This window comes from Oryctolagus cuniculus, chromosome 4, assembly GCF_051225735.1.
Source record: "Oryctolagus cuniculus isolate XC-2025 breed Fujian yellow rabbit chromosome 4, ASM5122573v1, whole genome shotgun sequence".
In the NCBI taxonomy this organism is placed as follows: Eukaryota; Metazoa; Chordata; class Mammalia; order Lagomorpha; family Leporidae; genus Oryctolagus; species Oryctolagus cuniculus.
Genome location: NC_142870.1, coordinates 163,558,569 through 163,571,224, shown reverse-complemented (window position 1 = coordinate 163,571,224; position 12,656 = coordinate 163,558,569). Strand labels below are relative to the sequence as shown.

General features: G+C 36.9%; 1 protein-coding gene across 4 annotated transcripts in view; it reads left to right on the top strand.

Moving 5' to 3' along the window:
- NEK10 (NIMA related kinase 10) overlaps positions 1-12,656 on the top strand; it is a 376,851-nt gene that overhangs the window by 134,151 nt on the left and 230,044 nt on the right. For all 4 annotated transcript variants that reach the window (XM_008266079.5, XM_008266081.5, XM_002716230.6 and 1 more), the window contains exon 23: positions 868-943. In XM_008266079.5, coding sequence (XP_008264301.3) covers positions 868-943 — 76 coding nt within the window. The remainder of the gene's footprint in view (positions 1-867; positions 944-12,656) is intronic.

Sequence of the window (12,656 nt, the reverse complement as noted above, 5' to 3'; positions counted from 1 at the left end):
ACCGTTTTCCAACTGCAATGTATTTTAGTATGTATAAATAATCATATACTGTTTTAAATTTCACTGCTATGAAATTCTTTAAGCATTTGTTGCATTTTTAAAAGTGATATTTTGAGCAACAAATCTAATTAGGAATTGCAACTTCAATTCTCGCCCTGGTTCAGCACTGTCTTTTTGTGCAATCTTGGTAATTAAACCTCTTGAGATATACAATGAGGGTATGAAGACCATCTGTTATCACCACTTTGACCTAACGTGTTGAGTGGTTTAACAAAGAAGACGCTTTGAGAAGCACAGCTAGTGCTAATATTAAATACACTTATTTTTTGTTTAGTGATATAAATTGGGATCCTTTGTTAATATATAAGTATATTTTGAAAGGGCTCTGAACAACATATTTAATGTGGCTTGGTGCAAATAGGTGCCATTTAATTTCAGGTTTTCAAACCTTCCTGGTGATTACTTAGGCTTCCTTTACTTTTCATGTTCTCCAGATGAGGCAATGACTACCACTTGCCAACATGTTGGATCCAATCTATTTGAAAATCTTAAAGGATAACCTAAAAAGTGGAACCACAGTTCAATATATAGTTTACCCTATGTTTCAGTCAGCAAGACTTTTTAAAGATTTTTAAAAATGATAAAACTCATTTTGTAAAAACAAATATATGCTGGTATAATGTGTTTATGCCATTTATTAAGAATGGGAATGGTGTGGAAGGTTGTCAGGCATTTTTTACAGAGAGGGAACAAAGAAAAGCCTTCTCTTAGGAAATGTAGTAGTTATTGTGCAGAAGGTCAAATGCTGGGGAACAACGCTATTCTGGAAAAATATAATAACACATTGCTTTGTTTTGTGAATTGTAGCTGACTTTGGCCTGGCAAAGCAAAAGCAAGAAAACAGTAAACTCACATCGGTTGTTGGAACGATCCTGTATTCTTGGTAAGGGCAATTATTTTGTGGCTCTCAAACATCATATTTTATATGCTTGGGCTGTAATTTCTATTCTTGACTTGTGGAGGAAAGAGAACCTTAAGAATCTTAAGAAATAAGCTTATTTAATAAATTTCCCTCAATTACCTAGGTTAATATACATGATAAAATTGCAGATCATTATGTGTACTTAAAACAACCACAAAAAAGATAATCTTTCTTCCAAAGTAGCCTTTCCCCTCATGGGGACTAATTTTATAACTTATAAATTGAAATGATCCTTGGAACGTAATCGGTGTGCAGAGGCTGTTGACTTAATCTGATAATGAACTAGCAGATATTCTACCTAACTTGACACTTGGAATATTTTATTATACTTTTATACCTTCTTGTATGCAGGACTCTTTTCCTCTTTTCCACCTGTAGATATTCAAGGTCAGGAAAAGATTTTTTTCTGTCCTATTACCTACTCCACAGTACCTGGCACATAATAGGTGTTGAATAAGTTTTATTGTATGAATGAATAAATGATGACATATTCAGCCATATGTGTAAATGAGTGTTTACATTTTGATGAACTTGTAACTTTTATAGTGCATTTTGAGGGTTCCTCTGCAAGCCATTAATTATTATGATGGGAGTACTGTCTTTTGCTGATCACATATAATTTGCCTGAATCTGTTGAAATGAACAAAGTGACATGTTAGTCAGTCGAACAACAGGTTTCAGGGATGTAATCTGAAATATGATTCAGCAGGTCAAGAAATCAAAGCACTTCTGTTTTCCTTTTTAATTCTGGAGATAGAACTGAGAGTGAATCTTTTTGAAGGAGGTTGGAAATTGTCTGGAAATAACAGTACCATTTTATAAAGTTCTTTCACACAAGAATGTTCAGTGTTTTTGGAGAGTGACTTTTCATTTGTTTTCCTGAAAGTTCTGAAAATAGTTTCATGAGAACATCCAAAGGAATTGATGACCAGGCTAATATTGTGCCTTGAAAATTCAAGTTTATGTATATAATTAACCTCTTAACAATAAGGCTGACACATCCATTACTTGTAGCTGAAAGAGTAATTTTCTTTTGTTTCACCTTGCATTATTTTTCAGAAATAGTGAAAATTTGATTATAAAAGTGTTAAGTAATCAGTTATGTAGGAACAGATTTTATTGTTAATAAAAGTTACAGAAAAATAAATTACAAAGTTAAATTTCAGTTGGTTATTCTTGGTATAAACATTTTATTACAGAGACTTAATTAAGTTTAGAATTGCTAAGATACTAGTATCAACTGTGTGTGTGTGAGAGAGAGAGAGAGAAAGAGAGAGAGAAATTATTTTAGAGTATGTAGAAAGAAATCTAAAATATGAAGCTATTTTGCTTTATTTGCCAAAAGATGAGTTAATATTTTCCTTTATTTTTTAAATTAACTGAACAGTTAAGAAAGATGAACTCACTAATATAGATAAGCTATTATTTGATATAGGTATGTATAGCATGATTGTGTTAATTAAATGTATAGTCTATCTTATTACTATTCTTCTTTCTATCAAGCTCTTTGTTTTTTAATTGCTTTAAAAAGTTTCTCCCTTCTCACCTTTATTATCTTATTTCTCCCCAAGTCATAAGAAATGTCCTTTGTGTAATGTGTTTTACTGTGAGCCACCTTTCTTTCTAGTTCTTGATATCATCAACTGAGCATAAAGTTGAAAGTGTTCCATATTGAATTATATTTCATTACTTTCTCAGTTTGTGATTCTCCAAAAGCAGATGATGAGACAAGGAATTATGTGCAGTTCATTTGGGAGGTGGTCCCAGGAAACACTGGTTGGAAAGTGGAGGGATGAGATAGGGAAGGTAAGATAGCCCATACAGTAAACATTAATCAGGTTCATTGAGTATTATCTGGAAGAGAGGGTAGAGGGTGTTTTAGGGTTTTCCTATATGCTAGATGAGAATTATAGGTAGGTATGTATTTACTTTTTTCGAACTACAGTAAGAGACCTTAGCAATTTTTTTAAAAAGGTTTTTTTTTCTTTGAGATAGAGAATGATCTTCCATCTGCTGGTTCACTCCCCAAATGGCTTCAATGGCCAGGGCTAGGCCAGGCTGAAGCCAGGATCCAGGAGCTTCTTTTGAGTCTGCATCAAGGAAGCAGAGGCCCAAGGACTTGGGTCATCCTCTGCTGCTTTCCCAGGTACATTAACAGGGAGATGGATAGGAAGTAGGGCAGCTGGGGCCATCACTGGTGCCCATATGGGATGCCAGCATTGCAGGTGGCGGCTTTACCCATTATGTCACAATGTAGGCCTTGACCTCAGTATTTGATTGAGGCACTTGGGCAAGCCTGGAGATTGGCTAGGAAAAAAGCCTTAAGGCAAGGAGTCCCCAGGGAATTCCTAAGCTATGATGCCCTAGACTTGTACTGGAAATATTAGAGGGACAGCAACTGGTCAGGGTCCTGACATTGTCATCTGTGTAATCTCTCAAGCCCTTGTTGTTCCAAATTTAGCTGTTTCCTAGTAAATTGTTTAGTATGTCCAGTTTCTTTTAAATTTAAAGTCATTTGGGCATTTTCTCTGTGCTTTGTGAATTGGACAAAAATAAAACAGATATCTTTTTAGTCATTGCTATGAGTCTCTCACCTCATGCTTTTTCTTGAATTATCCCTTCATCTGGGCTATTTCCCTCCAAGTTATATGATTTTCAAAAATGCTTAATTTTGTATACTTGAGAGGCAGAGTGTTACTGGGATCTTGAGAGGAAGAGAGAGAGAGAAGAGAGATCTTCCATCCATTGGTCACTCCCCAAAATGCCTGCAGTAGTAAAGCATAGGCCAGGCCGAAGCTAGGAGCCTGGAACCCCATGTAGGTCTCCAACATGGGTGGCAGGGGCCCAAGCACTTGAGCCATTATCTGCTGCCAGCTAGGATGAATTAGTGGATCTGCAGTGGAAAAGACAAGACTCCAACTGGCATTCCAATATGGGCTGCAAGCATCCTAAGTGACAGTTTAACCTGCTGTGCCACAATGCCTGCCTCCAAATTATGTAATTTTGTTTTAATCTTTTTGAACGTATGTGAGTTTGTAAAATGTGTACCTGGGATGCCCAGAGAACATCTATTCTTGCCCTCCAGGGTCTCCAGAGTTTGATATTCCCATCTGATTGTACAGTGTCCCTTCCCAGACATTAACTATTCAATGGAATAAATTCTTTTTTAAAAATTTTGTTTAAGGAATACAACTTCATGCATTTAATATATACAGATTTGGAAACATGATACTTTTTCCTCTCCCACCTCCCTCCCACCCATACCCCCACCATTTTTCCTTCTCCCTCTTCCTTTCCCATTCTTATTTTTTACAGAGATCAATTTTCAGTTAATTTTTATACTCATAAGATTAACCCTACAACAAGTAGAGAGTTTACCAATTAGTATGATGAAATAAAAGGAACAAAAACAAAGAAATAAACAAACAAGAAAAACATTGTTTCCCGACAGTCAGGGCAAGGGGGTTGTTAAATCATGGCATCTCAAAGTGTCAGTTTTGCTCCTGTAGATTATATTTTAAGCACCTATTAGTTACCACAGTTAGAGAGCCCACATGGTATTTGTCTTTTTGTGACTGGCTTATTTCACCAAGTATAATGGTTTCCAGTTGAATCTATTTTGTTGCAAATGACAGGATTTCTTTTTTTAACCACTGTGTAGTATTCCATAATGTACATATACCATAATTTTTGTAGCCAGTCTTCGGTTGATGAACGTCTGGGTTGATCACATATCTTAGCTATTGTAAATTGACATGAAATGGACATGTGACTACAGATAACCCTTTCATATGCTGATTTCATTTCCTTTGGATAAATTTCCAGGAGTAGGATGGCTGGGTCATATCATAGGTCTATATTCAGCTATCTGAGATATCTTCATTCTGTCTTCCACAGTGGCTATACCAGTTCACATTCCTACCAACAGTGGATTAAGATTCTCTTCTCCCTACATGCTTGCCAGCATTTGTTGCTTGTTGATTCTGTATGTGAACCATTTTAATGGGTGTGAGATGAAACGTCATTGTAGTTTTGATTTGCATTTCCCTGATGACTAGTGATCCTGAATATTTTTCTGTGTGTCTGTTGGCCATTTGAATTTCCTTTCTAGAAAAATGTCTGTTCGGTTCCTTTGTCCATTTATTAATTGGATTGTCTTATTGTTGTTGAATTTCTTGAGTTCTTTATAGGTTTTTGAGAGTTAGTCTTTTGTCAGTTGCATTGTTTGCAAATATTTTCTCCCATTCTGTAGGTTGTCTCTTCACTTTCCTGAGTGTTTCTTTTGCAGTGCAGAAGCTTCTCAATTTGATGTAATCCCACTTGTTAATTTTGGCTTTGATTGTCTATGCTTCTGGAGTCTTTTTCAGAAAGTCTTTTCCTATGCCAATGTCTTATAGGGTTGCCCAATGTTTGCTAGTAAGTTGATGATATCACATTATAGATTTAGGTCTCTGATTGATTTTGAGTGGATTGTTGTGTAAGGTGTGAGGTAGGGGTCTTGTTTCATGCTTATGCATGTGGAGATCCAGTTTTCCCAGCACCATTTGTTGAAGAGACTATCTTGGTTTCAGGAGTTGATTTTTGATCTTTTGTCAAAGATAAGTTGGTTGTACATGTGTCAGTTTATTTCTGATGTTTCTATTCTGCTCCTTTGGTCTACATGTCTGATTTTGTGCCAGTACCACACTGTTTTGATTGTAACTGCCCTGTAGTATATCTTGACATCTGGCACTGTGATACATCCAACTTTGTTTCTGTTGTTCAAGATTGCCTTAACTATTTGGGGTCTCTTGTGTTTCCATATGAATTTTCCATATGAATTTGTGTTTCTATATGAATTGTAAGATGTTGTCTGTAGGTTTGTATAAATTGCTTTGATTATGTTGAGGACTATTCTGTCCATACCCAAAATTTGCTTAAGGTTTTCATCATAAAAGGATGTTGGGCTTTGTCAAATGCTTTCTGTGCATCTATTGAGATAATCATATGATTTTTTTGTCGTCAGCTTGTTAATATGGTTAGTCACGTTTATTGATTTTTCAGATACTGACCATACTTGCATACCAGGGATAATCCCCACTTGGTCTGAGTAAATGATCTTTCTGTTGTGTTGTTCAATTCAATTGGCTAGTATTTTTTTGAGGATTTTTGAATCTATGTTCATCTGCAATATTCGTCTGTAGTTCTCTTTCTCTGTCATATCTTTTTCTGGTTGAGGAATTAAGGTGATACAGGTTTCATAGAAATTTGGAAGGAATTCCTCTTTTTCAATGGTTTTGAATAGCTTGAGAAGATTTGGAGTTAGTTCTTCCTTAAATGTCTGGTAGAATTCAGCAGTGAAGCCATCAGAACCTAAGGTTTTCCTTGCTGGGAGGGCCTTTATTACTGATTCAATCTCCATTTTGATTATTGGTCTGACTGGGTGTTCTATGTCTTCATGACTCAGTTTAGGTAGGTTGTATGTGTCCAGGAATCTATCCATTTTTTCTAGGTGTCCTGATTTGTTGGCATACTGCTCTTTGTAGTGATTCTTGATGATTCTTTTTATTTGTGTGCTATCTCTTGTTACATTTCCTTTATCATCTCTAATTTTGTTGATTTGGGTCTTCTCCCTGTTTTTTTTTAGTTGAACCAATTTTTATTTTTTCAACAAACCCACTTTCATCTCATTGCTCATTTGCATTTTTTGTTTCAATTTTGTATATTTCTTCCTTAATTTTAATTATTTATTTTCTCTTACTAATTTAGGGTTTGTTTTTATTTTCTAGGTCCTTGAGATGCATTGACAGCTCATTTTTGTTGACTTCCAAGTTTCTTGATGTAGGCACTAATGACTATGTCTTCCCTCTTAACATTGCTTTTGCTGTATGCCGTAAGTTTTATATGAGATATTATCATCTTCGTTTGTTTCCAGAAATTTTTGATTTCTCTTATAACCCACTATTCATTTAAGAGCATGTTGTTTAGTCTCCATGTGTTTGCATATGTTGTTGAGATTTTTGAGTTGGTGATTTCAAGCGTCAATCAATTGTGATCAGAGAAGGTGCATGGTGTTTTTTTTTTTATTTTTCAAATTTGCTTGTATTTGCTTTGTGGTCTAGTATATAGTCTATCCTGGAGAAAGTTCCATGCACTGCTGAGAACAATCTGTATTCTGAAACTGTGGGGTGAATAGTTCTGTAGATATCAGGTTAATTTTGCCCACAGTGTTTATAACTCTGTTGACTTTGTTGATTTTCTGTCTGGTTGATTTATCTATTGATGAAAGTGGGGTGTTGAAGTCCCCTGTTACTATTGTATTGGAGTCTATGTCTCTCTTTAAATCCATTAACAGATCTTTTAAGAAGCCAGGTGCCCTGTAATTGGGTGTATATATATTTAATATGGTCATATATTCCTGTTGTATTGATCCCTTTATTATTACATAGAGTCCATCTTTGTCTTGTTTTTAAAGATTTATTCATTTTTGAAAGAGTTACACAAAGAGAGAGAAGCAGAGGCAGAGGAAGAGAGAGGTCTTCCATCCACTGGCTCACTTCCCAGTTGGCTGCAACGACTGGAGCTGCACCAGTCTGAAGCCAGGAGCCAGGAGCTTCTTCTAGGTCTCCCACACAGGTGTAGGTCCCAAGGACTTGGGTCATCTTCCACTGCTTTTCCAGGTCATAGCAGAAAGCTGGATTGAAAATGGAGCAAGCGGGACTCAAACTTGTGCCTATATGGGATGCCGGCACTTCAGGTGGTGGTTTTTACCTGCTATGGCACAGCGTTGGCCCCTTTTTGTCTCTTTCAATAGTTTTTCTGTCTAATTGGTCTGATATTAGCATGGCTACATTTGCCTTTTGTTTTTTCTGTTTACATGGAATATACTTTTCCATCCTTTCACTTTCAGTCTGTGTATCTTTGTTGGTGAGTTGTGTTTCTTATAGGCAGTAAACAGCTGGGTCTTGTTTTTTAATCCATTTGGTCAGCCTGTATCTTTTAACTGTAGAATGAGGCCATTTACATTCAAGGTAACTATTGATAAGGAATTACTTGGCCCTGCCATTTTTCTGTGAATATTCCTATTGTTTGAGTTCTTTTTAGTTTTACTGGAGGATTTTCTTCACAGTCTTTCATGATAGTGGTTTTTTTTTTTCTGTGTTTCTGTGTGTAGCACATCCTTTAGCATCTCTTGTAAGGCTTGACATCTGGTTACAAATTCTTTCAGTTTCTATTTATTATGGAAGGTCTTTATTTCACTTATTTCACCTTCATTCATAAATGAGAATTTGCAGGGTACAGTATTCTATCAGTATTTTTCTCTTAAGACTTGGATTGTATCTCACAATTCCCTTATAGCCTTTAAGGTTTCTGATGAGAAGTCAGCTGTGAGTCTAATTGGAGATCCTCTGAAGCTAATCTGGCATTTCTCTCAGGCATATTTCAGAATCTCTTCTTTATGCCTTACTGTGGAAATTTTGGCTACAACATGTCATGGTGAAGTTCTTTTCTGCTCCTGGCTGTTCATGTCCTTTGCACATTAATTGATTGGTTGTTTATTTGTTGTTGAGTTTCTTTTTTAATTTTGTTTTTATTTATTTATTTGAAAGGCAGAGTTACAGAAGGGCTGAGGCAGATAGATAAAGAGAGGTCCATCTTCTGGTTCACTCCCCAAATAGCCACAATGGCTGGAGCTGTGACTATCTAAAGCTAAGAGCTGGGAGCTTCCTCCCAGTCTCCCATGCAGGTGCAGGGTCCCAAGGACTTGGACTATCTTCTACTGCTTTCCCAGGCCACAGTAGAGAGCTGGATTGGAAGTGGAACAGCTGGGACTTGAACTGGCGTTCATATGGAATACCAGCACTGGGGGCGGCGGCCTTACCTGCAATGTCACAGCACTGGCCCCATCATCATTGTCTTATAACTTTCAATGTGGAGACTTTTCACTTTTTTGGTAAAATTTATTTCTAAATATTTCTTTTGTTTTGTAGCTACTTTGACAAAATTTTCATTCCCCATTAAGTTTTTCATTCCCTTACTATTCCTTCAGATGCAGAATACTCCTCTCTGAAGAACTCTTGTCCTAGACAGCTGCTGAGTTTACCTCCTTACTTCACTTTGGTCTCTGCTTAAATTCCATTCTGTAGAAAAGTTTCCCTGATAACCTGTCCAGAATAGCAAGCTCCCTTCTGATTCTGTCCTCATATATTAGTTTTTCATAACCCTTGCCTCTGCCTGACCTTATATTGTAGAGACGGATGGTGTATGATATATGATGGCTCCAATTACATGCTTTCTGTCTTATGATGATAGAAAAGCAATGTGAATTCAGAGGAAACCATGCCTGGACTTTAAAATTTTGATCTTGTCCCAGGTTAGTGATATGCGATGATGCTCTGTCATGATGCTGGGCAACAGCAGAGAGGGCACCTCCAGTCAGCCCTGTGTTCATGAGGGAACAGATCTGATACTCAGCTAAGCTGTGATGTTTGCAGGTTTGATGATTGATGTATTTTCTTTATTAGAAATCAACATTTCTTTTTTTTAAGATTTATTTATTTGAAAGAGTTAGAGAGAGAAGGGGAGAGAGAAAGAGAGAGAGAGAGATCTTCTATCTGCTGGTTCACTGCCCAATTGGCCACAACGGCTAGAGCTGGATCAGAAGTGGAGCAGCTGGGACTCGAACCAGTGCCCATATGGGATACCAGCACTGAAGGCGGCAGTTTTACCTGCTATGCCACAATGCCGGCTCCTCGATGTATTTTCAGCCTCTGAGATTTTCATCTTATGATGGTTTATCAGGACTTAACATCATGGTAAGTTGAGGAGATTCTGTATTTGAATTGGTTTATTATGTCTTGCCCACTAAAACACATTCTTCATGAGCATAGAACTTCTATTTCCTTTGTTTGCCTGGGGCCTAGAGGAATAGTCTGGCAGAATCTAAATAAATATTTTGAATAATTAAAGAGAAAATAAAACATTCTGAATTTTAATATGATTAAAACTCAATGTGCATTTTTATTGGGCTCTAAGAAACTAACAAGTCTTTGAACTTCTCTTACTTTTTCCCCAGTGAAGCCTGTAATAAAGGATTTTTGTTTGAAACAGTAAGGACCTTGATGGCAGAATCTGTTTTATTTTATTTTTCTATTTATTTTATGATTATATCTTCCATAGCTACTTGGGACAGTGAACAATGGTATAAAGTAGAATGTTATCATTTAAAAAATGTGGAATGATTATAATTTGTTGAGGCATGTATTCTCCTGTGACTAATAAATTGGCCCTGAGAGAAACTGCAAAACAGGAATTTTAAAAATAAGAGAATAATTGGAGTAAGAAAATAGTATAGATAGACAGGTCAGAAGGCCATTATTAAGCACCCAAGCTCTGGAGTCAGACTTCCCGGGTTTATACTCCAGCTCTACTGTTGAGAGTTAGAAATGATTAAAATTCTCTGTACCTCTGTTTCCTCATTGGCAATCTGAATTGGATAATCTTTGGTCATCCCATAGTATTGTGTGATTAGGTGAGATGTGGCACGTCCTGTGTTTGGAACAGTGCCTGGCTGGCACATGGTAAACATTCACTAGATGGTAGTGATTGTTATGTGAGAGTAGGCCAGAGTTTGAAAGGATAGTATTCTTTTGAGTGTGCAGATTGTGTTGTGCCTAAGAATCGAATTTATTTAATAGTCACAATAGAGTCAATTATGCTGTGTTATTTATAGCTCTGTCTCCCTTATTTTCTCTATATTTGGTCCCTAGATGACTACTTTGGTTAATGGTAGAGACCAGGGCTTTCTAGTAGCCAAGTGCACACAGCTGAGATGTAAGAAAGGGAAAGATGTTGTGCAAAGTGGGGACACCTAGAGGAATAGAACTCTATCGTTCACTTTGAACAAGTGAGCAGGAGGGTGCTTTTGACTATACGTGCTTCTGTTATGGCCTTTCTGTGGTTCATCAGCATAAGATTTGCTTGAATAATATCAATATCACCTCCAATGCCCCTCATATCTCTACAAACACACATGTGCATGTGTATGCGCATGTGCAAACACACACACACACAGAGTTGTTTCTTTCTGCTTAGGTTTGGTAGGAGGGAACTTTGAGTGAACTCAGGATTTAGTTGCAAAAATTCAATTCTAAAAATATATTGAAGATTCAATGGGATTCAAAGGCACCGTGGTCTCATGAATTTAAATACAATCTGCTAAATAGAAACTACTAGACAGTGTTTATTAAAGTTGCCCCTCCAAAGCCGGAGACATCACAATACCAGATTTCAGGACATACTACAGGGTAGTTGTAATCAAAACAGCATGGTACTGGTACAGAAACAGATGGATAGACCAATGGAACAGAATTGAAACACCAGAAATCAACCCAAACATCTATAGCCAACTTATATTTGATCAAGCATCTAAAACCAATTCCTGGAGCAAGGACGGTCTATTCAATAAATGGTGCTCAGAAAACTGGATTTTCACGTGCAGAAGCATGAAGCAAGACCTCTACCTTTCACCTTACACAAAAATCCACTCAACATGGATTAAAGACCTAAATCTACGACCTGACACCATCAAGTTATTAGAGAATATTGGAGAAACCCTGCAAGATATTGGCACCAGCAGAGACTTCTTGGAAAGACCCTGGAGGCACAGGCAGTCAAAGCCAAAATCAACTATTGGAATTGCATCAAATTGAGAAGTTTCTGTACTGCAAAAGAAACAGTCAGGAGAGTGAAGAGACAACCAACAGAATGGGAAAAAATATTTGCAAACTATGCAACAGATAAAGGGTTAATAACCAGAATCTACAAAGAGATCAAGAAACTCCACAACAACAAAACCAACAACCCATTTAAGAGATGGGTTAAGGACCTCAATAGACATTTTTCAAAAGAGGAAATACAAATGGCCAAGAGACACATGAAAAAATGTTCAGGATCACTAGCAATCAGGGAAATGCAAATCAAAACCACAATGCGATTTCACCTTACCCCCGTTAGAATGGCTTACATACAGAAATCTACCAACAACATATGCTGGTGAGACACTAACCCACTGTTGGTGGGAATGCAAACTGGTGAAGCCACTATGGAAGTCAGTCTGGAGATTCCTCAGAAATCTGAATATAACCCTACCATACAACCCAGCCATCCCACTCCTTGGAATTTACCCAAAGGAAATTAAATTGGCAAACAAGAAAGTGGTCTGCATCTTAATGTTTATTGCAGCCCAATTTACAATAGCTAAGACCTGGAATCAACCTAAATGCCCATCAACTGGATAAAGAAATTATGGGACATGCACTCTATAGAATACTATACAGTAGTCAAAAACAATGAAATGCGGTCATTTGCAACAAAATGGAGGAATCTGGCAAACATCATGCTGAGTGAAATAAGCCAGTCCCAAAGGGACAAATACCATATGTTCTCCCTGATCAGCAACAACTAACCGAGCACCAAGAAGGAAACCTATTGAAGTGAAATGGACATTATGAGAAACAGTGACTTGATCAGCTCTTGCCCTGACTGTTGATGAACAACTTAATACTTTATCCCTTTTAGTATTTTTTTGTCTGTTCTACTTAATACTATTGGTTGAATTCTGTAATTAATACACAGTTATTCTTAAGTGTTGAAACTTAACTGAAAAGTGATCCCTGTTAAATATAAGCGTGGA